At 36.0% G+C, this 23,948-nt stretch overlaps 2 protein-coding genes across 3 annotated transcripts in view; both read left to right on the top strand.

Annotated features, from left to right (window-relative positions):
* The first annotated feature begins 267 nt into the window (after window positions 1–267).
* Tmhs (Tetraspan membrane protein in hair cell stereocilia) overlaps window positions 268–23,948 on the top strand; it is a 64,878-nt gene continuing 41,197 nt past the window's right edge. For both annotated transcript variants that reach the window (XM_088234949.1, XM_088234940.1), the window contains exon 1: window positions 268–1,164. In XM_088234949.1, coding sequence (XP_088091075.1) covers window positions 762–1,164 — 403 coding nt within the window. In that variant the 5' untranslated portion in view covers window positions 268–761. The remainder of the gene's footprint in view (window positions 1,165–23,948) is intronic.
* On the top strand, window positions 11,832–18,533 carry LOC148284777 (uncharacterized). The gene is made up of 2 exons (XM_088234929.1): window positions 11,832–12,882; window positions 18,398–18,533. Exons 1-2 carry the CDS (start codon window positions 11,971–11,973, stop codon window positions 18,401–18,403), a joined length of 918 nt encoding a protein of 305 aa, XP_088091055.1. The 5' UTR covers window positions 11,832–11,970; the 3' UTR covers window positions 18,404–18,533.

The following is a 23,948-nucleotide window of genomic DNA, read 5'->3' as shown; positions in this document are numbered from 1 at the left end:
TTAAAATAATATCCAAGTGAAATACTACGTTTTTTAAAAGAGTCACTCATTCGTTCAACTCATATATTATGCAGAGCTTTTAAAATAAGTGTATTTAATGTTCACAATGACAAAATATTTATATATGTTATTTTTTTGACCATCAGAATGTTTTACTGCCATCTGTTGTTAAATTTCTGAAACAAATTAAAGACCATCTTTCAAAACTGACAGAAATGTGTGTGTTTTGTGTTATTTCTTGTTTCCTGCCTCTGGCCGCTGGTTTTTGTTATGATCTTTTCCTAGTTAAACTGCTGTGCTTTCTAAATGGGTCGGGCAAATAATAATAATGTGTGGAATTTTAATGCAAACTATTTTGTATCGTAACGCAGGTGTGTTCAGGTATTCGGTATTCAGTGCATTGTGGGTTTCGCGCGGTGATCGGTTGTCTTACAACTGCGACTGTTGGAAACTAACTTATAAAAAGTTTGTACAAAGTCAAGAAAATAGCAATTTGCACCGTAGTTTTGCTTAAGTTTTTCTAGTGAATATTTTTATAATACGTGTGCAATGTACAAACGGTTAAATACATCGTAACATTAAAATATTATGTGAAACAAAACTTGTTTTTAAAACTACACGGTTTCGAATGTGAACAGTAATAATTATTACGTGTCCTGATATCTCGTATTTGACGTTTAATTTGTGCAGATTGTTAGGTTAGGAGTAGGCCATTGCGAGGCTCATTTGTTTTGAAGTTTTCTTGTTTTTTTTCTTCCAAAATGGGGTCCAAAATTGAGTATGTTGAACCAACGCACATGTACGCTACGAATTACGTCAGGAACGCCAAAGCAATTGGAGTCCTTTGGGCCATTTTCACAATTTGCTACGCTATTATAAGTGTAGTGATATTTATTACTCCAGAATGGATCGGAGATATGGAATCGGAAAATTCCGGAAGGTTCGGGATCTGGCAGTTCTGTAAAGTTGTTGACAGCGGGGAGGTTTGCACTGGAAGGCTCGAAGACTTTTTCTCTATTCCTGGAATGATTTTCCAGATTGTGACGGTTCTGATGGGATTTAGTGTTATTGTGGCACTGTTTACAATCTGCACTATGTTTTTGTTTTTCTTCTGCAAATCGACAACCGTCTTCCATATTTGCGGATGGATGCAGATGCTGTCAGGTAAACAATGATCAACATGATCAAAATACTATTTTTTTCATTAATTAACTAATATTTATTTAGGTATTTATTATGTTTTTATTGTGTCCAAATATTTTTGGGCAAGCACTGAGCCCTGAATTAAACGCAATGAATTTCATAGGTGCGAAGGTTTTCATGATCACTGTTATCAATATGTTTCTTTTTTAGGTGATACCGTGTGTGTTGGATTTGTTTCGACGTTTCGGCTACCATTGCAGTAGCTATCTTCAAGGTAAATTCAGAGTTACCCTGAAGATGGCTCCTGCAATGGCAGTTAAAACGTCGGAACAAATCCAACACACACGGTATCACCTAAAAAAGAAACCTATTGACAATGAATATCATCAATACTATCAGCGTATATTGTATAAATCAGTAATGTATGCTTTTTTATATCATTTCTGTTCTAAAAATCTCAATATTTTTTAGGATATTTACTTTCACACATATGTAGTATGTATGTTTTAATTGGATGTGAAAATTCCATAGACATTCATATGTTTTTATTTATAACCCCTTACGGATTACATTCATTCAACGAAATATATATATTTTTTTAAATTTATAATTATTCTATTGTTCATGAAAATATTTTTTACATCTGTTGTTAATGTGGTCCGAGTCTTTTGAATATTATTTTAGTTGAGGTTTCGCGCCTACTTGGACGTCCCTATTTCCTATACAAATATTATTATTTTACTTAGGGATAAGAATTTTCGAGCTGGTTGTTTCATTGGCCCTAAAGGGCTCGGTCAATCGGCTCTTTGGACCTCATCTGGCGAACCACTTAAATTTCCTCTTTGTATTTATTGGAATTGATCGTACAATGTCCTTCTCGGTCTACCTCGTTTTCTGCATCTATCAACATTCGCATCGAAAATCCTCTTAGCAGTTCTTGCGCTGTCCATTCGCTCTACACGTCCAAACGGACGCAGCACCTTACATGCATGTCTTACCCTTATGTAGTGCACGGATCTCGACATTTGTGCATCTATTATACATCGTTTTACCACAAATTCGCCCGAGAGATCGCATTTCGACAGCATTCAACCTACTTTTATAATTATGTTCCCAATTCCATACTTTGACCTCAGTCATATCTCAAAATATGACATTTGCAAATAACTGCCTTTTTAAATTTATTTTAACAGAGAGGGAAAACATTTTTGAGAAGCGAATATGGAAGTCTAGGCATTTACAGGGCTTATGACCTGTCATTGGCTGGTTTGCGCATTGGTCATGCGCTTTGTAGCTGCACGATGATTGGTTATCTAACTTTTATACATCAACTTTAAAATACCTAAATTTTGTAAATGGGGTCTAGAACTCCAATCGTCTATGCGCTTAATAGCTGCAGGACGTGTTGTAATCTTACTCCTTTTTATTATTCATATTATTTTATTTTTTTTAGTATCATTAACACACTAAATTTATTTGTCAATTTTTAAAATATAATAGTGATAAATAATGTTAGAATAAGTATAGATGTAAATATTGTGTTGTAAATATATATTAGACTATGTCACATAGAACTAAATAAATAAACAAAATAAAAATAAAATAAATAAAATGTGTAAATGGGGGCTAAATTTCTAACTGTCTATGCGCTCTGTAGCTGCAAGACGTCCTGTAATCTAGCTCCTATCTGTTATAATTTTTTATTGATCTTAATTGAAAACGAGGAACTAGAATCCCAACCGTCCATGCGCTCTGTAGCTGCAAGACGTACTGGGATTTTTATTAATTGTACAGCGCCCTTGAGGTGGTTTTCACAAAAATAGCGATATATAAATGATCCAATTATATATATTTAAGTGGCCACTTTACACACTGTGTAACATTCACCATTCTGTCCATGTTTGAACATCCAAATTTCCTCAACTCTTCCATCTGTTGACTTTTGTGAAGTAAACGAACTGCCTTTTTGCTTATAACGGCAGTATAGCACTAAAATAGTGGCTACACTTTCAGATGCCTATTTTATTTTGGCTAAAACCTGATATAGGCACTTCTAGCTCTAACCCTGAGATTTAATTCTCCAGATCTCCAGACAGTCCAGTTAGGAGAAAGTATTTTTTTATTTTTTGTTTAGTTTTTGACGGGCTTGATGCCAAATGGCAATTTCCAATTAAATAAAAGTTCAGTTTTTATAATTTAAGTAACAAAACATATTAAATAGAAAAGAGATAGTCTCTCTGCTGTCTAATTTTGAGCCATTTCAGTTGTCTACGAAAATCAGAAATGTGGTCATATTTCCTAAGACCAAAAATATACCTTATGCATTTATTCTGAAGTCGTTCAAGTTTATCGAGTTGCTCACAGCTTAAATCAGTCATGGAAACATCAGCGTAATCTAGAATGGGTAGTAGTAATGCTTGTACCAGAGTGCATTTAGTATTAATGGGTAAGAATTTTTGCAACCTTCTAAGAGAGTGTAAACTGAAAAATATCTGCATGAGCTCGCCAGCATAGATGTTTATCCATTAGTACTCCTAGATTTTTTATAGATTTCCTGTATTGGATATTTGTACCATTGACATTAATAGGATTAAGTTATGATACGTCTAACTTACTAAGCAATCTCCAGCAATTTAATATGGCCGTTTCTACAATCTCTATTCTGTTAAGTAATACGTAATACTATTTGTATTTACGTAGGTTATGTAGGCAGTAAAATAACTAAAGGCATTTATGACACAAAACTGACAATCGCGGCACTGGTTGTTTCACAAGACTACTCTTTACGGTAAGTATTTGTTATTTTGTTGATTCAAACGCTATTGTAGTACCGATAAACGACAGCACTAAATTGCCTGAAGAAAGTGCATTGAAAAAATAAGTATATACTACGACTATACAGACAATATTGCTTCGAAAATTTGCTTCATATAATGATAACATTGATGATTCAACGTCAAATGGTGTATAAAACTGCTTCAAAAACTGAAATAAAACTAATACAGTTTGGTCCATTCGACCTAATTAAGTGTTTTGGGTAATCCTTAAGTTCGTAATAATGTTCTGAATGAAAACCATCATGTTTGATTTCACGTGTTTATATTTTTTTAACGTTAAATCATCAGTGAGGCCATGTATGAAGCAAAAATTAGTCGCATGGAAAAAATTTTTTTTTTTTTTTAGTGAAAAAAGAAATATTAGCGTTCTTATAATTTACACAAATATTTCAATTTTGGTGGCCATTTTCAACGAGTAAATAACCCACTATAAGAAAATGGAAATCAAGTTGGGGTAGAGTGGGGTTTGAACCTTGGGCCTCTGGCCCGTGAGTCTGCAGCACTAGGCACGGAACCACAACCCGATTCAAATTAATATCCCCAAATTAACCACTCTAGAGAGTGCCCTAGAGGGCAGTGGTCGGCAAACTCATTAGTCAAAAGAGCCAAAGATCAGCATTACGACGATTAAGATGTTTTTTAAAAGCCAAATTTATTTTCTTTAAACTGTTTCCTCTTCAAAGCCAATGAACCTTATTATGCAGTGAAGATCTCCGTATTCAATCTCTGTTATTGAGTAAACATTCTTTAAATTAGCGATGTAAGAGATTTAATGACAATTGTGTTGACAATCTTGCTCACCAAATCCAAGACATTTTTTAATTCTTTGCATCTTGATAAATGAGGCAATAGTAAAAAGCATCCCATGATTAATTTTTTCTTCGAAAACAGAAAAATAATCATTCTCACTTCGGTCATAATTTTAGCTCCATATGTTAAAAATTCAAAAAAATTCATCAAGTTTAATATGATGCTTCTCCATGCATTCGATTACAGTATTTGCAATATCTTCAATAATTCAAAAGACGATAGTCCTAGAAGTTCTTCGGTAGAACCTGTCGACTAAATAATTTAAACTAAAAGTGTTACTTGCGTTGAGCCGCACTCGAGTGGCCAAAGAGCCACATGCGGCTCGCGAGCCGATCACTGAATTGCACCCCAGGGTCCCCAGGTGAGACATAACATGACAAGACCTTAAATATTTCTTATAACCCCAACGGGTTTTTAAAAACAATAAATAGTTTTTTTTAAATGTGGGTGAAATCAGTAGTGTGATGGCAAAATAGCATATCTGTCACTTTTTCCAAAACACTCATCTTTACATAAAACGTTCTAAAATCAGATGTTATTTCATCTAACAAAAAAACATATCTCTAATATGTGTTAAAATCTACACTGTGCATAATGGCAAAATGGTACAAAACATATGTCTCTTTTGCAAAAACTGCCATTTTTACAACAAATAAAAACTTGCGAAAATCTGAGGCTGTTTCATACAAGGAAAGGATATATCTCGCTAGAGTTTCTTTTAAAATAATAGAAAAAAATGGGATTCATCTGTTATTTTCACACTTAAAGCTGTGTGACAGAAGGAAATTTTTCCTTGTCCTGTAGAGTTTAAATAATGACGCTATCGCACTACCGAAACACAGAAAGTCAAAAGCTCAAAAGTCAAAGTCAAAAGCACCCGTCCAGGATTCTGGTTGGATTTCACAAAGGAAACCTTCATCCCCCCGGACACGGCCAATGTACCATCACCAGGTAATAATATTTTTTAAATTGTGCTAAAATACAATACATGCAAGGCCGTTTACAAGTGAACGATACAATACTGTTCTGTCCCAGGACTTGACCATTGTCCATGTGTAAATAGCAATTTGTAGGACAGGACATTATTCCGAGACATTGTCACGGAGATTAACGGGCAGGCTATCTTCGCGGAAGAATGATTACCCTCACCACCGCGCGCGGCTGCATTGTCCTCGTGTGAACGCGCACGTACTGGACCTTATGACAATGACGATCTACTCGACGCGTGCGTGTCGCTCCCACGCTTTTTTTTTTGCCGAAAACACGGGAGAAAAAAATATTTTTTGATATGTAGTTTTGCTTTTAACAATTCCAATATATCTTGGTTTAAAATAAATAATATTTTTCGTCGTGTATCCGTTTTCGCAGGGATCACGTGTGAACTTCGGCAGAATTTTCGTATTGTCCCAGCGTTCTATCTTGCGCTGTCGAGGCTGTTTATAGAGCTGGTACAAAACAGTATTATCCTTTATATTGTATTGTCCCTAGGTAAACGATATTTACCCATGAGAATTTCACCAGTAACATAAAATAGAGGAGTTGTCACATTATATCATTAATTATGGTTCCGTAAATTATTATTATGCCCAGATGTACTTATAGTTACTCACACGATTCACTCACACCTTGGTGTCAAGATTCTTTACCGTTCGCGAGCATCGAACCCATGACCTCGGAAATAGAAAGCACACCTTTTTCTGAGTTGTCTAAAATTGAGACTACAATAAATTAACCTTGGTATTTCAAAAAATCACTCAAGCTATTATTTATTTATTTTTAGAACAAAAACCAAATTACTACCGGCAGTCATATAGACCCGTATAAAACAAAATATAAATGGGCCAGTAATCCTTTATAACTCCCACATCATGGGAGTTACAAAAATAATAGGGATTTTTAAAAATAATAAAATGCCAATAACTTTTAAAACAAACAAAATGAAAGCAAAGGGTTGGTCTATGTAAAAAAATGACCTAGGAAAGTGTTGGCAAACCTTTTTGAAAAGTGGTTAAATTTGTAATAACAATTACACAAAAATGTTTTAAACAATGTTACTTCCCTAAAAAAAAGTAATGTAAATTTTATAATTTCTTATTCTTTTTTGTGTTAAATTATCAGTAGTATATTATTGTGATGGAAAATTTAAAGTAAAAAATAATTGAATTGAAATAAAAGCTTCATGTTCTAAACCAGGCATTAAAAATACCTTGGGGTTTACTTCCAATGAGAATAAGGAAATATAATTTTGATAATTACTAGCCACATAAAAAATATTTTTAAATTTGTAATTTTCAATTCCCACAAAAACGGTTATTCCATTGGCCACGCCCCTAATATGTCACGATGCATGTTTATTTGTTCCTGGCCATTGAAATTTGTTAAGAACATTATCACGTATATTTTTCACAACTTCCTTCCATATCCTATTTCCCACCTGCTGACAAGCCTCTAAAGAGGCTTAGTGGGTTATTTCTTTTTTTTTTAATCTTGACGTCACAACACGTCGCGTTTTTCTATCAAAGTATTTTTATTAAATTTCAATCTTTACATTTATGTATGAAAACATTTCTCCGCAATATCCATATTGATTTAAAAATACAATTAATTATTCTAAATTCATTTCATATATTTTATCGGTATTCGTAGTATGTGATATTTCCTATTCCCAAATTATGAGGAACTTCAGCCCTACGGGAAATTTGATACAATAAATGTTTTATTGCGCGCGGTAAAAATTGGAGCAGTAAAATGTGCAGCAGTTTCCTGAAAATGTACGAAAAAAATTATAAAAAACATTTTGATAAAAACGAACTACTTTGAATTACGCACTGGTTCATATGAATCAACCAATGATGAGAGAGTTATGGAAGGTTTCCGGTTTGCTTTCCGTGAATGGACCAATGGGCAGAACTGATCGAGAATAAACGGAAGAGAACCTCTGACGCCACACGCGGAGTTATTTCAGAAATACAAAACTTTAAAAAATCGTAGCGCTGATAATACGACATATACATTTTTTAATATTTTTTTTTGGCTTAGTTTAATGACATTAACAAAAAAAAATAATTATTAACAAAAAATATATAAACCACCGAACTTCTTCATTGCATGGTTTTTGGTTAACACACCGAGGTATAACAAATAATATCTAAACTCATCACGCTATTTTTTCAAAGTAAGAATATCACTTCTACATCATGATACTAACTTTTTTTTCGACTCACGGGTTGATAAACAATCAAATTATTCTGACATTTTAGTACTTGCGGATGTAGATGCCAAAGTTTCTAAAGTTTAGATTACCAAACACAAGAACGCTCGTCTCGTCGTGAGTCGAGACTTTGACGAGTTATTGGCGATATGGTATCAAGTTTATGATTTGATAAGATAGAAATGCGATTCATTGTAAATTATATCAATTTTAATAGGAGAAAGTAATTAAACAAAACATATCGTTGACAGAAATAAAAAATGCTGTAAGATAAATAGAAAAAAGCCTAAAATGAAAAAGAAAACAATCAAAATATTAACATTATTTTGAGTTTGTCCAAATTTTTGTAGACAAGGACTGGATTCAACTCCCTGGGGAGCTGTTCATATTAACATATTACAACAGAGATGAAAAACAATAAAGATAAGGTAATATAGAAGTCTAGGCATCTACAGGGCTTATGACCTGTCATTGGCTGGTTTAAGTGGCCACGTTACACACTGTGTAACATTCACCATTCTGCCCATATTTGAACATCTATATTTCATCAATTCTTTCATCTGTTGATGTTTGTGAAGTTAAAGAGCTTAAACCTTTATTTATGCTATAAATAGGTACAAAATATTTTATTCTAAACATGCTGCCTATAGCTGTTCTTAATCGTTTACATAATTTGGTAATATGTTTATCCTATTTTAAAAAAATATCAATAGTAATGCCCAAATACACATATTCATTAACTACATAATTTTTTTCACAGTTACATATTATGACAATATAAGCTTGTATTTTATTATCTCTAAGCTTTTTATCCAGCGCAAATCACGTAGATGTTGTGAGATGTGAGAACATTTACTCCCGTAATAAGCCTTACTGCTGCATTGAAAACAAATCGAAGTTTACCAGTTTGGTATTTTGGGAGATTTGCGTATACTCGTACATGCATTGCATTCTTTTTGCATTCCATCACAGCGATATGTGGGATGTGGTCTGCAGTGACTGAACTTACAAATCGGACATTTAAAAAGTGACAATCTATTTCTGACACCTTTCTCTCTCATTTCGCGATATAATAATATATGTCCATGCTAGATTTATCTACTTGCAAAATCACCGGAAATCGGCGATCTCATTGATTGCTACTCAAATCTTACAACGTATGTTTATTGCGTCGTTAAATTGCAATGAAATATTTCCAGAAACAGATAATCATGAAGTAAGATACAATACAATATGTAATAACGTGAAAATCGTTCTCAATAATCGTCGGAAAATAAATCTTTTAGACATTCACTAATTTTCTCATAGCACGTTGTTTACAAAGGTACTATTTTAGATTGTTTAACTCTTGTGTGGCTGGCTGTGATGTCACACTAGTCTACATACGATACTTGTGTTTTTTGTAAACTTTAATCACCCTGGATTTGGAAAGTAAAATTTGTATAACTACGCTGATTTTTAATACAAAAAATATTTATCCTTCCTGCGCGAAGAATAAATGTGACTCCAATACAGCAATAAATATGCAGGTTAAGTAAATAACAGCATTTATCGATATTATTCCTGGCCGATTACCTTTCGTTCCCATCCTTCCTTTGACCATCCTTATGGTACCTACCTAACATCAAGATATAAGATATTCAAAATTAGAAGATTCGGATTTAGAACAAAAACAATACAACATTTTTGACTTGACATAAAATCGGATAAATAGTGGTTGGAATCGTCGTGCGTCGTGGAAAATATTGTAATATTAAAGTGCATATGTGATCCAGTGCCAGAAATTTAAGAACATTCAGATTATATTAAAGGTAGGTATCCACTCCATGTACCTATTCCTTTCTCAAATATTTCCCAATTCACAAATCTGAATGAAATTCGATTTTCATTTACGGTCCGCCTTTTCGTTAACAATGCACAAGAGAAAGACCGAAGATATAACTCATAACAAGAAGACTGAGACGCTGTTTTTTGGGCGGGGTTTGTTTGAAAAAAGATTCAGTTGGTTATTGTCAGCGATAGGGGGTGCACGCACGCACGTAAGATGACCGGCGTATGTAGGATTATGCTGCAGATGTCTTAACCCAGTTGCGGTTTTTTAGTTCTAAAACAAGTTTCGTATTACAAATATTATTCGAAGATTCTCTATTTGGAAACTAGTATTTCGAACATAATTTCCGAAGGGCTATTTTTATTTGATATTGTGCCGTTGACATGTTACGTATCACATAGGACATGTGGCGTTCGCAGTGACATTTTCATTTTAAAAGGAATCGGCAAGTGCTCAGCGTTGACAGTTAAATTCTAATAGAAACATCTGCTGAATGTAATTGTGGTATTGGTCAATAAACTTTTGTGCAAGTATTGTATAAGAATAGTGTAGAATTAATCTACGTATGTCGCGTGGTTAATAATAATTTAAGTTTAAGTTTATTTTCACAGAACCACAGAAAAAATAGTCATTTATAATTATATTACTTATATATTATGTACTTATACACGGTTTTTCAGGGCCATACCGCGAAACTTCAGAGGAATACTCCTCGTGGTAAGCTTTAAAAAAAATCTTAATAATTTTTTTCCAAAAAGTCATTTTAAAAAAAAAATTGTTATCTCAAAATGTAGTAAATACTTAATTTCTCGGACAAGCAGTCCCTCCACAAACCCCTACCCCTCTCCTACCCAGCCACTTCCCTTGTCCGTATCTGGTGCATATCGCTTCGTTGGTCAAATACGTTTTTATCGCATTTTTTTTTGTCGGGGAGGGGTAGGGGTTTGCGGAAGGGATGCTAGTCCGAGAAATTAAAGATTTACTACGTTTTGAGATCATTAAAAAAAAACTTTTTGGAAAAAAATTGTAAGAATTTTTTCAAAGCTTTCCACGGGGAATGTTCCTCTGAAGTTTCACGGTCTGGCCCTGAAAAACCATGTATGTAGCAGTGGCGAATGGTGATTTTATTTACAGGTAAGCTATAAAAAATATCATATATTTGTACCTACATAGGAGGTACATAATATAAAGTAAGTAATATATACCATAAATAGATATTTTTCTGTGGTTCTGTGTGATACAACAACTCTCATCCATGAAATCAACTCAAACGATGTAACTTCGTGATATATTATATTATATAGATATTTTGTCCAACACTTTAATATATAATTCATTAAAAAATAAATAAAAAATACCACTATGAATTCAGTCGATATTGGGTATTCAATTGAAATGTCAACTGGCCGAATTGTTTCTAGTAATTAATAGTTCTAAACACGGCCGCGTGGAGGGCTATATGTCCCGCAATATGACGCATGTCAGTAATTATGGTCTTATGTCAAAGGTACCATCTCAAAGAAAAATAGTCCTTAAGAAACAATGTTTGAAATACTGTTTTCTAAATCAAGAATCTTCAAACAATTTTTGTAATATGCAAGTTTAATCTAGCAGAAAAAACCCGCACATTCAAAATATTGTTACGACCCATGACGCCAAAGAATTCGAATTTGGCGCCGGGGTCTAAGCTTACATAATCGACCACTAGATGTCAGGTGTTACTAAGGGCTGGGGTGACGCCAGCTTGGTGACGCCACTACGAATTGCTAGGGGAAGATAGAAAGCTTGGTATCGAGAGAGAATTGTGCAAAGTCCGATAAGTGTGAATTAAGCGATAATTGATAAATAAACTATTTAATTACTAGTAAAAACCGTGTTATTATTTAAGAGCCGTCATAAATTCAGAAGTGGGATTCATCCAAATTGCGAAAATCGAGTTAAATTGTGTGTGCCTTTGTTCTCTTTGTTTACTGACGCTACACTACAACCGGTTGATTGTTTTTGTGTATGCCACCGATTGTTTGGACGTTTTCGCCACATCGTGTAGGACATTATTTAGTTTAATATTTCTTGTGCCTTATTCGTGATTTTCGGACAATTTAATTGCCAAAGTTTCGGATAAGAACACTTGTGCGGAAATGGATAGTTACCACCCGGAGGAGGCTCAGCGTCAGCGGCTCGAGACGGATAGAGATTCGGAGGGGGAGTCAGCGAACACCATCCTAAGGCAGCTGATGGAGGAGAAGCTTCAAGGGATGGTGCAGAGCTATTTCTCCCAAATCCATTTTGCGCCGCCGAGGCACGCGTCGTCTTCTTTGGGGCAGGTGCGAGGGGAAAACATTATTCCTCCTTTCAGTCCAGAGGACAAGAGCACTAATGTCGTCTTATGGCTTCGCAGAATCGACCAACTGGGCGCCATTCACGGATGGGACGACTACACCAAGTCGTTCTTCATGCAGTCCAAGTTGTCGGGCCAAGCCAGAGACTGGTTCAACCGGCTCGACAACTACGATCTGTCGTGGGGCGCCTGGAAGGTCAAGCTTGCGAGGGCTTTTCCGAGACGGCATGAATTTGCGGAAGCCTTGGAGGAGCTAGTGGCGAGGAAGAAGACCAGTGGAGAGTCCATGACTCACTACTTCCACGCCAAGCTCGCATTGGTACACCGATGCAAGATAGACGATGAGGATGCGATATCCTGCATCATTCGGGGTCTACCAGTCGAACTGCAGGCGAACGCCAAGGCTTTCCAGTGCTCGACTCCGCAAGAATTGTATGCAGGATTCTTGTCTTCACTGGATGGGTACCAGACGCCCTCAGGAAGTGCAGGTACCAGAGGTGCTGTCCGATCAGCCCCACAAAGGACATTTGGAGACAGCCGTAACTGGTCTTCTCGTGTGCTGCCAGCCCCACTGGTGACCTGTTATAACTGTGGGAAGAGGGGGCACATTTCGAAGGAGTGCCGCCTGCGGGACCAGAGGGCTTGCACCAAATGCTCGAAACGGGGACATTTGGCCAAAGATTGTCGTAAGTCAGTCCCGGAGAAGTCAAAGGTAATGTTGATCGGAAAGCCAGATAATATATTTTATAAAGTGGGCAAAATTAACAACCACGCTGTGAGGGTGTACTTGGATAGTGGCAGCCAGGTAAATATATTATCATCAAAAATAGCAGAGGCCTTGAAGCTAAGGAGATCAGTAAAAACTGAGCCTCTTATTGGGTTTGCTGGAGGTATCACTTTCTCCTTAGGTGAAGTAATATTCCGTCTTCAGATAGACGGGATCGAGATGGATACAAGGGCACTTGTATCTGATGCAGATATGAGAGATGCAGATCTGATTGTTGGGCAACCAGTCATCAATAACAGTGAGGTAATATTTACAGTTAGTCAAGGCATGGCTCGGTTAGAAATGGATCAAACACACCACTTAGAGGAGATGGATGTTTGCGAAGATCCTCGCATCACAGTGGAGTTGCAGGAAGATACTGTGATAGATGTTGGGGAATCGAGATATGTTCCGGTGATTATTAAAGGTAATGCTGGAGGTACGGTTTGTACGAAGCCACGATACTTTGAGTTAGGTAAGATAAGTTACATGTTACCAGCCACCATCATGACTGGAGAGAGAGGATTGATGTCTGTCTCCAATATGGGTCACCAACGAATTCAATGGAGTGCAGGACAGGTCATCACTCGTGCTGACTTATGTGCAGAACATGTTCTGAGAGAAAAAGTTAACCGTGAGAATACATCTATGAGAGTCATGTCAGGCCAAATGCCACATACAAGTATTATGAGAGTGAGAGTAGGAGATATCCAAGTTGGCGAAATACCATCTGATAGTATGAATGAACTGTTGACAGTTCTAAATAGACACACAAAAGTGTTTGCAGATCACGAGTACGATCTGGGGACCACCAATATGGCAGAGATGTCAATTAGTTTGACTACAGATAAACCTATATTTTACAGGCCTTATCGTTTATCCTATGCAGAAAATGAAGTTGTTCGCTCCAAGGTTAGAGCCTTGTTAGACGCAAACATAATAAGAGAATCGAATTCAAATTACGCATCCCCTGTTATTCTTGTTAAAAAGAAAACTGGCGATTACCGTCTGTGTGTTGACTATCGAGCGTTGAACGCCATCACAGTTAAAGACCGTTTCCCACTGCCTCACATCGAGGACCAACTCAGTCGATTGGGAAGTACTAAATATTTCTCAAGTTTGGATTTAGCTCAGGGGTATCATCAAGTTCCAATCGCTGGGGACTCTATTCATAAAACATCATTTGTAACCCCTGATGGACAGTACGAGTATGTGAAAACACCATTCGGATTAGCCAATGGTCCGGCAGTGTTCCAACGCTTAATTAATAGAGTACTAGGCAAACTAAGAGATGAAAGAGTTCTGGCGTTTATGGATGACATTCTCATTCCGTCAGCAGAAATTACTGAGGGCATTAATTTACTTGAGAAAATACTTATACGTTTATCAGAGGCTAATTTAAAACTTAATTTGAGTAAATGTTTCTTTCTTAAAACCAGTATTAGTTATCTTGGTCATGAGGTCCAATCAGGAGAAGTCAGGCCAGGGAATCTAAAGATTGCAGCTGTTATGAGTTTTCAAACACCCATTAACGTACATCAAGTTCGTCAATTCATTGGGTTAGCTAGTTATTTTAGAAAATTTGTTAGAGATTTTGCAAAAATTGCACAACCTCTGACATCGCTTACAAGAAAACAGACAGACTGGAGTTGGGGTGAGCCCCAGGAAAATGCATTTCAAACACTGAAAAGTACTCTCACTTCCAGACCTGTTTTAGCTCTCTATGATAGAACATCAGAAACAGAAGTCCATACGGATGCATGTAAAAATGGACTCGGAGGGATTTTATTACAAAAGCAACAGGATAATGCTTTAAAACCGGTATATTATTTTAGTAGAGTAACAACAAAAGAGGAAAAACATTATCACAGTTATGAATTAGAAACACTTGCTGTAGTAGACTCACTTAAGCGCTTTAAAATATATTTAATTGGACTACATTTTAAAGTAGTTACTGATTGTATCGCAGTCAAATCGACTCTAACAAAAAAGGATATAATTCCGAGAATAGCGAGATGGTGGTTAAGTATTCAGGACTTCGACATGGAAATTGAATATCGACCGGGAGATAAAATGAACCACGTTGATGCGTTAAGTCGAAATCCTATTGATTTGCTTCCAGCAAATGTTAACGTTATTGCGCAAGCTGACTGGTTCTTAACATTACAACTGCAGGACCCTAAATTACAAGCGATCATTCGCCTTCTGCAAGCAGAAGAGGCTGATCAACAGATGATTACAGATTTTGTATTTAAAAATGAACGACTTTATAGGAAAACATTGCACGGGGATAGATTAGTAGTACCAGCCGGAGGTCGCTTTAGTATAGTTCGAAAGAATCACGATGATATTGGACATATTGGTTTAAAACGTTGTGAAAACAGGATTAAAAGTGAGTACTGGTTTCCAAAAATGACTCGGTTCATAAGAAAATATGTAAGCGCTTGTATAGAGTGTAGTTTTAGAAAAGGTAACTACGGAAAGGCTGAGGGAAAACTTCATCCGATTCCTAAACCCGACAACCCCATGATTTGTATTCATATCGACCATCTAGGTCCATTTAACCAATCGAGACGTAGATATAAATACTTACTAGTAGTAGTTGATTCTTTTAGTAAGTTTGTAATAGCAAAACCCGCTAAAACGGTGAGTTCGATGGAAACCATTAGACTTCTAGAAGAAATATTTGCATATTTCGGTACTCCATCACGTATTATTACAGATCAAGGTAAAGCCTTTACAAGTAGATATTTTAAAGAGTTAGCTGTCCGAAAACAATTTAAACACATAATGAATGCTGTGGCTACTCCACGAGCTAATGGACAAGTTGAGAGAGTTAATAGGACTATTTTAGATGCTATGCGTACCAGCATAAGCGACCAGACGAAATGGGAAGAGAGTATTCCTAGTATTATACGAGGTATTAATAATACAATCAATGAGTCGACAAAAGTGTGTCCGTTTGAACTAATGTTTAGTTTCAAAAGTAGATTACTACCGGATATGGAAAGCTCTGACCGCCAGGAGCCAGTAGAAACTTTACGCCAGCGGGCTCGAGGAAACATTCAGAAAGCTGCGATACGAATGAAAGCGCAGTATGATAGAAAACGAAAGCGGGCGAGAGTATATAAAGTTGGTGATTTGGTGTTGTGGAAAGGCGCACCAGCTTGTACAACAAGTGGTGTCAATAAGAAACTGGATGATAAATATTCAGGGCCTTATAAAGTATCTACGGTGATAGGAAATGATAGATATAAAATCAGGAGTATTAAAGGTATCCGGGGATATAAAAACTTCACAGCTATTGTGGCAGCCGATGCAATGAGACCATACGTTTCTTTAAACGCAGTGACGTCGGAGTCAGATGAAAGTGATGGAAGTATGAGGGACAGAGAAGATCTTATTGATTTACTAGAGAGTTAGTGTTTACTGAAACTGAATTGAGTTCTTTATGAAAAGTTAAAAATAAAGTATAATATTACATAGTTGGTTGCTCAACAAGTAAGTTTGATGAATATCGATTCATACGCTAAATTGAGTTTTATATGAAACGTTAAAATGGAGTAGACCATTACATAGTTGGTTGCTATATGAGAAAGTTTGAGAAATATGGATTCATTCGCTGAATTGAGTTCTTTATGAAAAGTTAAAATAAAGTATTACATAGTTAGTTGCTCAACGAGTAAGTTTGATGAATATTGATTCATACGCTTAATTGAGTTCTGTATGAAAAGTTAAAATGGAGGATAATATTACTTCTTTGGTTGCTATGTGAGTAAGTTTGATGAATACTGAATCATACGCTGAATTGAGTTATATATAAAAACTTAAAAAGAGAATAATACTACATATTTGGGTGCTATGTGAGTTGACGAATATGGATTCACATGCTGAATTGAGTTCTATGAGAAAACTTAAAATAGAGTACAATGTTGCACATGTTGGTGTTATGAGAGCAGCCAGATACATACTCAAGTCAAGTAGTATTGAGGAAGTTGGAAATAAGTATACGTTTGAGAGTTTGACTGCCATGTGGGCAAGAAATTTGAAATTGAGGCCTTATAGAGTACTAAGATTCGTGTGGCAACTTGAAATAAAAGTAGAGCAATGTGTGTGATCCAAAGTGAGTTTGGACACTGAGTATTTAAAGCTCCCATGAGGGTAGAGCAATGTGTGTGTGTATGTGTGTGATCCAAAGTGAGTTTGGATACTGAGTATTTAAAGCTCCCACGAGGGTAGAGCAATGTGTGAGATCCAAAGTGAGTTTGGATACTGAGTATTTAAAGCTCCCATGAGGGTAGAGCAATGTGTGTGTGTATGTGTGTTATCCAAAGTGAGTTTGGATACTGAGTATTTAAAGCTCCCACAAGGGTAAGCTAGGTGTGTGTGTGCGTGATCCAAAATGAGTTTGGGCACAGTATATTTCAGGCTCCCACGAGGGTAGAGCCTAGAGTGAGTGTTTACACCCAGCCAGGTGTATCCACTAGTGTTTAGCTTCCACGAGGGTCAAGCTAAGAGTGTGTAGCTTCCATGAGGGTCAAGCTAAAAGTGTGTACCAAAACAAGTTTGGGCACAGTGTGTTTCAGGCTCCCACGAGGGTAGAGCCTAAAGTGAGTGTATGCACCCAATCAGGTGTATCCACTAGAGTTTTAGCTTCCACGAGGGTCAAGCTAAGTGTGCTCCAAAATGAGTTTGGGCACAGTATATTTCAGGCTCCCACGAGGGTAGAGCCTAGAGTGAGTGTTTACACCCAGCCAGGTGTATCCACTAGTGTTTAGCTTCCACGAGGGTCAAGCTAAGAGTGTGTAGCTTCCATGAGGGTCAAGCTAAAAGTGTGTACCAAAACGAGTTTGGGCACAGTGTGTTTCAGGCTCCCACGAGGGTAGAGCCTAGAGTGAGTGTATGCACCCAATCAGGTGTATCCACTAGAGTTTTAGCTTCCACGAGGGTCAAGCTAAGTGTGCTCCAAAATGAGTTTGGGCACAGTATATTTCAGGCTCCCACGAGGGTAGAGCCTAGAGTGAGTGTTTACACCCAGCCAGGTGTATCCACTAGTGTTTAGCTTCCACGAGGGTCAAGCTAAGAGTGTGTAGCTTCCATGAGGGTCAAGCTAAAAGTGTGTACCAAAACGAGTTTGGGCACAGTGTGTTTCAGGCTCCCACGAGGGTAGAGCCTAGAGTGAGTGTATGCACCCAATCAGGTGTATCCACTAAAGTTTTAGCTTCCACGAGGGTCAAGCTAAGTGTGCTCCAAAATGAGTTTGGGCACAGTATATTGCAGGCTCCCACGAGGGTAGAGCCATGAGTAAGTGTATACACCCAATCAGGTGTATCCGCTAGAGTTTTAGCTTCCATGAGGGTCAAGCTGAGTGTGCTCCAAAAACGAGTTTGGGCACAATATATTTTATGCTCACCATTGAGCTATTGCATGTAGTATTGTAACAAAAATATTTTTATTGCAGGAATAAATTTGGATTGAAAATGTAAATGATGTGAGACATCAGGGTAAGGTCGAGCGTTGGGAGGACCCAACGCATTTCTAGGGTGGGAGAGTGTTACGACCCATGACGCCAAAGAATTCGAATTTGGCGCCGGGGTCTAAGCTTACATAATCGACCACTAGATGTCAGGTGTTACTAAGGGCTGGGGTGACGCCAGCTTGGTGACGCCACTACGAATTGCTAGGGGAAGATAGAAAGCTTGGTATCGAGAGAGAATTGTGCAAAGTCCGATAAGTGTGAATTAAGCGATAATTGATAAATAAACTATTTAATTACTAGTAAAAACCGTGTTATTATTTAAGAGCCGTCATAATATAGTATACTTCTTTGTATGAAAAAATAAGCTGGAATAATTGGCTAGTTTCTTGGCTTACCGCAGGCGCTGGGCGCGCTTGATTAAAATTTATATTTATATTAGGATAAAAATACAAACGGTGGAAATGATTTAAAATAAATGTTCATTATTTATTTGTTTTTCTGTAAATAAAGTTACAATAAAACATTATTATAGTTAGTCAAATATAATGGTAAGCTGCACATAATTGCTTCTGTACACGGTTCGCCCCTGGTATGTAGGTACAAATTAATTAATATTTTTGTAGATTACCTATAAAATAAATCGCCGCTCGCTACTGCGCCATCTGCGAAAACCATTAATTTGTTAGCTATTTCAAACTCATTAAAATAAAGTTCAACATCTATAAAATCAATATCATTGTAATTTTAATCTCTCTACTTACAATATTATGCACTCTCGAAAGTCTTGAACCTAGATCCGGATTATATTACTACGGTATGACTTTATATCTTCATAAATCGTAAGCTGATAACTGTACTCGTGACTTGCTACGGGATTAGAGAAAATCATTGTTATACTATTGTTTGATAGAGAAAGTCTTAAAATTACATACTCTCATGTCGCCTGACTGTATACTTGATTTTAATAGCTTTTCTTGGCAATTTCTACACAATATGTAATTAAGTGTAAATTTAAGTATAGTATTTATATGTACCGTACATAATATAAAAACACATTTTTACTAGAGACTGGTTATTTTGCAAACGCTAATGTTATTACGTAAATTTAGCAGGGTTCAAGTAGCATATTTTTATATTGTCGGCTTCGTGGTGTAACGGTCAGCGCGTTTGCCTACCATGCAAGAGGTCTCGGGTTTGATTCCTGACATGGTTGATATAAAATATTTATTTAAAATGGTGTTTTCACGTTAGAATAGTTCATAGTTTCTGGACAGGTACCTGAAGTGTAATACTGATCATCCTACCTTTATTTAACAAAATTGATTAAGACGCGCTGCGATTGGTGTACCAATGCAGTGCCCTATGCACCATTAGGTGTGGAAAGGGAATGATGATGATTTATATTTATACGTATTAGTGACTAACCGAAGTTTTGGCTGCAGTCGGGATTTGAATGGCGTGATGGTTTATTTATTTGTTTTTGAAAATGAAAACAATCCTTAATGTCTCAGGCTAGCATCCCTTACACAAACCCCTGTCTCTTCTACCCAGCCGCTTCCTAGTCCGCGTCCGGTGCGTATCGCTTCGTTAGTCAAATACATTTTCAATCTCTCTTTTTTATTTAAAATTTAAAAACCCGATTTTACAAAATAAATCATTAGGTCTTTTAAAATCATTATCATTCCCTTTCCGCACCTAATGGTGCACAGAGCACTGCATTGGTACACCAATTACAGCGTATCTTGATCATTTTTGTCAAATAAAGGTAAGATGATCAGTTTTACACTTCAGGTACGAGTCCAGGAACTATGAAATGTTCTAACGTGAAAACACCATTCAAATAAATATTTCATATCAACCATGTCGAGAATCGGACCCGAGACCTCTTGCATGGTAGGCAAACGCACTGACGATTTTTAAAAATACATCGTGAAAAATGTTCCTTTAAGGTTTCGTAATATGGGTCTGAAAAACCGTGCATATATACATTAAATGTATAAATAATAGTAGGTATTGATTATTACCAAATTTTTAAAATGCTTATTATGTAAATATATTAGGTTACAAAAATATTTTTTTGAAAAAGTTTATTGCTTCATTATTATTATTATTATTATTATGGATAAGTTAAACAGCGCCATTTTCGTAATAAAATACCTCGAGGGCGCTTTACATAGTGATTCTATTGTTAAATTAATTTAATTGAAGCGTTTAAATTTGTAATTTAATTAAAACAATTTATTTTGTTGTCACATGCTACGGATTTATTCAAATGATTTAGAGAACAAGTGGGTTTTAAGTTTTTTCCGAAACATCACTTCACTTTCACAGCCTCGCACCTCTGCTGGGAGAGCATTCCATGCCATAAGGCCTGCGACCGCAAATGCGCGTTCACTAAATTTAGTGTGCTGTTTGCGTAGAGGTATAATAACTTTTCCTCTCGCCGTAGACGTAGCTGATCTAAGCGTGGGACGCCTGTCAGCTAGTTCATCTGGAATGCATAGTTCCCTTAGATATTCCGGAGCAGAGTTGTGCAGTGACTTATACATCAGCCAACAGAGTTTGTATTCGACCCTCTGTGGAAAACGTAGCCAGTGTAGTTTCCGAAGTAGTGGAGTGATATAGAGATTCCGAAAATAAGTCTCGCTGCGGCATTCAATACATATTGTAGGCGAGTCATTTTGTTCATTGGTAGACCTGCATAGATACCATTACAATAATCGACTCTAGACACTACAAACGCATTTATTAATTGACGGGCGGCATCAACCGGCAAATTTTTGCGTATGCATTTAATTTGTCTTAGCTGGTAGAAGCATGAACTTATCGTTCTACCAATTTGAGCGTCAAGAGAAAGGTCAGAATTGAGTAAAAAAAAAAATTGCTAATCCCAATAAGTCCCAAACTGTTCGTAAAAAATATATATATTCAGATTTTAAAAAAATAATGTAATACATATTTGTAAATTATTTTTAAAAAAATACAAAAAAAAAACATTCAGGTGTGCATTTTTTTAAACATCATTAAAAACGGCGATTCATTACCGCTTCATCATCAATGTTTAGCACTCGCTATAATAAATCAACACTACGGATAATACTTATTGTTTTAAATATAGTTGCCTAATTAGCAAATGAGCCAATCTTTTTGTTATCATATTTTTGTTTTTTAGAAGGTCGTGCACGCCATAACAGCATTTCTGGTACCTGTAGCACAATTAAACTATGAAATCTGCATAGGCAATATTATTATTTTCAATTCACCTTGTAATAAAGTGAATGTTTTTAAGCTAGACCTGATACTTACATATATCCGAATTTGCCTTTTAATATTTGTTCACATTTCCTAGTATCTGGACTGGCACCTGATACGTACGACTGATCATATTTTAAATACTAAAAATGATCAATGTACAAGCAAAAAATCACGAGATAAAAGTCAGAATAAAGGTGGCACGATACTCCTTTTCAGGATGCGTGAGCTTCTTTGCAGTAGATACTTTAATTTAGACCTCAAAAAGCGCATTGTACGATGTTTCGTTTTCTCAATACCTCTTTTACGGCTTCGAAACGTGGACACTCGCCCAAAGCACTTCAAAAAGGTCGAAGCCTTTGAAATGTGGCGCTACAAGAGGATATTAAAAATCTCTTAGGTAGACCGTGTCCGAGTGGTCAAATGAGTGTTTGCCTACCATGCAAGAGGGTTCGATTCCTGACATTGTTGACATTAAATATTAATTTTAAAATGTGTTTTTACACTATAGTATTTCATAGTCCCTAGACTAGCATCTGAAGCGTAGTAATAATAATACCAAAAATAATATTCGGCTGATTTATATAGCGCCATTTTTTTTTAAATCACCTCAAGGGCGCTTTACAATTGTTTATCTAAACTTACATTCTAACTAAACTTAAGTGATATATTATATTTCCAGATTTAAAATTGAGGGTATGATAGTCTAAAGAAGTGGGATTTTAGTTGGGATCTGAACTGACTGAACGGACTGTCGATGATTCGTAAGTTTGAAGGCAATTGGTTCCAGGCAGAGGGGCCGGCGGCGGCAAAAGCACGATCTCCAAATCTAGTGTTTGGGGAGCGCCGGATTTCGACAAGTTTTCCTCTCCGTGAATCAAATGCTGACCTAAGAGTAGATTTTCTTCGACATGTATTTTCCCTAATACAAAGGTCCGATGGGTATTTTGGAGCCATTTCATGAAGGGATTTGAATACTGTCCAGCACAGCTTGTATTTTGTTCTCTCTGGGCTTTTTAACAAGTGCAAATCTCGAAGATGTTGTGAGATGTGAGAATATTTTTTTACTCCCGTAATAAGCCTTGCTGCTGCATTGAAAACAGATTGAAGTTTATTAGTTTGATATTTTGGGAGATTTGCGCATATTCCATTACAGTAATCTAGACGCGAAACGACATAAGAATTTACAAGAGCTTTAGTTGCATCTATGGGAATATTTCTCCGCACGGATTTGATCTGTCGGAGATGGAAGAAACGTAAGACTTATCACTTTACCTTCATGGAACAAAAAGGATTAAAATTTAAAAGTTGTGTTTTATCAGAAGAACGTCAGTTTACATTTTAATTAAAATCTAATCTACCTATAGTCGGGGTCTACGTTTAAGGCGCACGGAAGGAATGCATTAGTCACAGACTATGGATGTAAAATTGCGTAATTTTACCAAAAGGCGCGGTAGAATACCGTAATTTACGGTATTTTAGATGATTAACATGAGCGGTGGTCGTTCAAGGTCACAAACTTAAGATTTTATTAAGCGGCCTATGTCCACCGAGCTTGTTAAGTTTCAAAACAAAATAACATTTTTTTATCAAAAAAACGTTAAAAAAGTACATACCGAATGACCTTGAACGTCCCATAATAAATCTCGACAACCACTAGGTGGATCTAAACCTGGTTTTCACTGTCATCTAACGTGTTCTAAAACAAAGCTACTCGTATTTGTTATATCTTCGAAAAATAAAAATTAGTTCGTCATATTCGTTTTTTACCGTAAAATACCGCGGTAATTTTACCGCCTTGCATCTCTAGTTGTGACGTTGTCCGGTTAAGTTTTTTAAAAAATTAATTGATCGTTATTCAGGAATATGTTTTTTTTTGAGATATAAAATAATTTTATTGCTTTTTATATTTAATATATATATTTTATACCTCTTAAAAAAAAATTTCTTACTAAAATTTCAAATATTATAAGCACACATTGTTTAATTTTTATAATCCATATCTAAGCATGTTTTTTTTAAATATAAAACGGCTGTGTTATTTAATATTCATATTTTGTATTTAATATTTGTTATAGTGACTATTCTTAATTCTATGGTCGTAATATTTTTTATTTAATATGATGTATATTTTGTATTTAATATTATAAAATATATATTTTGCACCTCTCAAAAAATTTACATAACAATTGATTAAATTTTATATGAACACTTTGTTTAACTTTTTTATTATTTTTGTAATATATTATATCTAAGCATATTTGTATGAAACTGCCGTGTC

This window comes from Micrasema longulum, unplaced genomic scaffold (assembly GCF_059751315.1).
Source record: "Micrasema longulum isolate JH-2025_06_02 unplaced genomic scaffold, ASM5975131v1 h1tg000090l, whole genome shotgun sequence".
Classification (NCBI taxonomy): domain Eukaryota; kingdom Metazoa; phylum Arthropoda; class Insecta; order Trichoptera; family Brachycentridae; genus Micrasema; species Micrasema longulum.
Note: the sequence above shows the minus strand (reverse complement) of the source record. Positions and strands in the feature narration are given on the sequence as shown.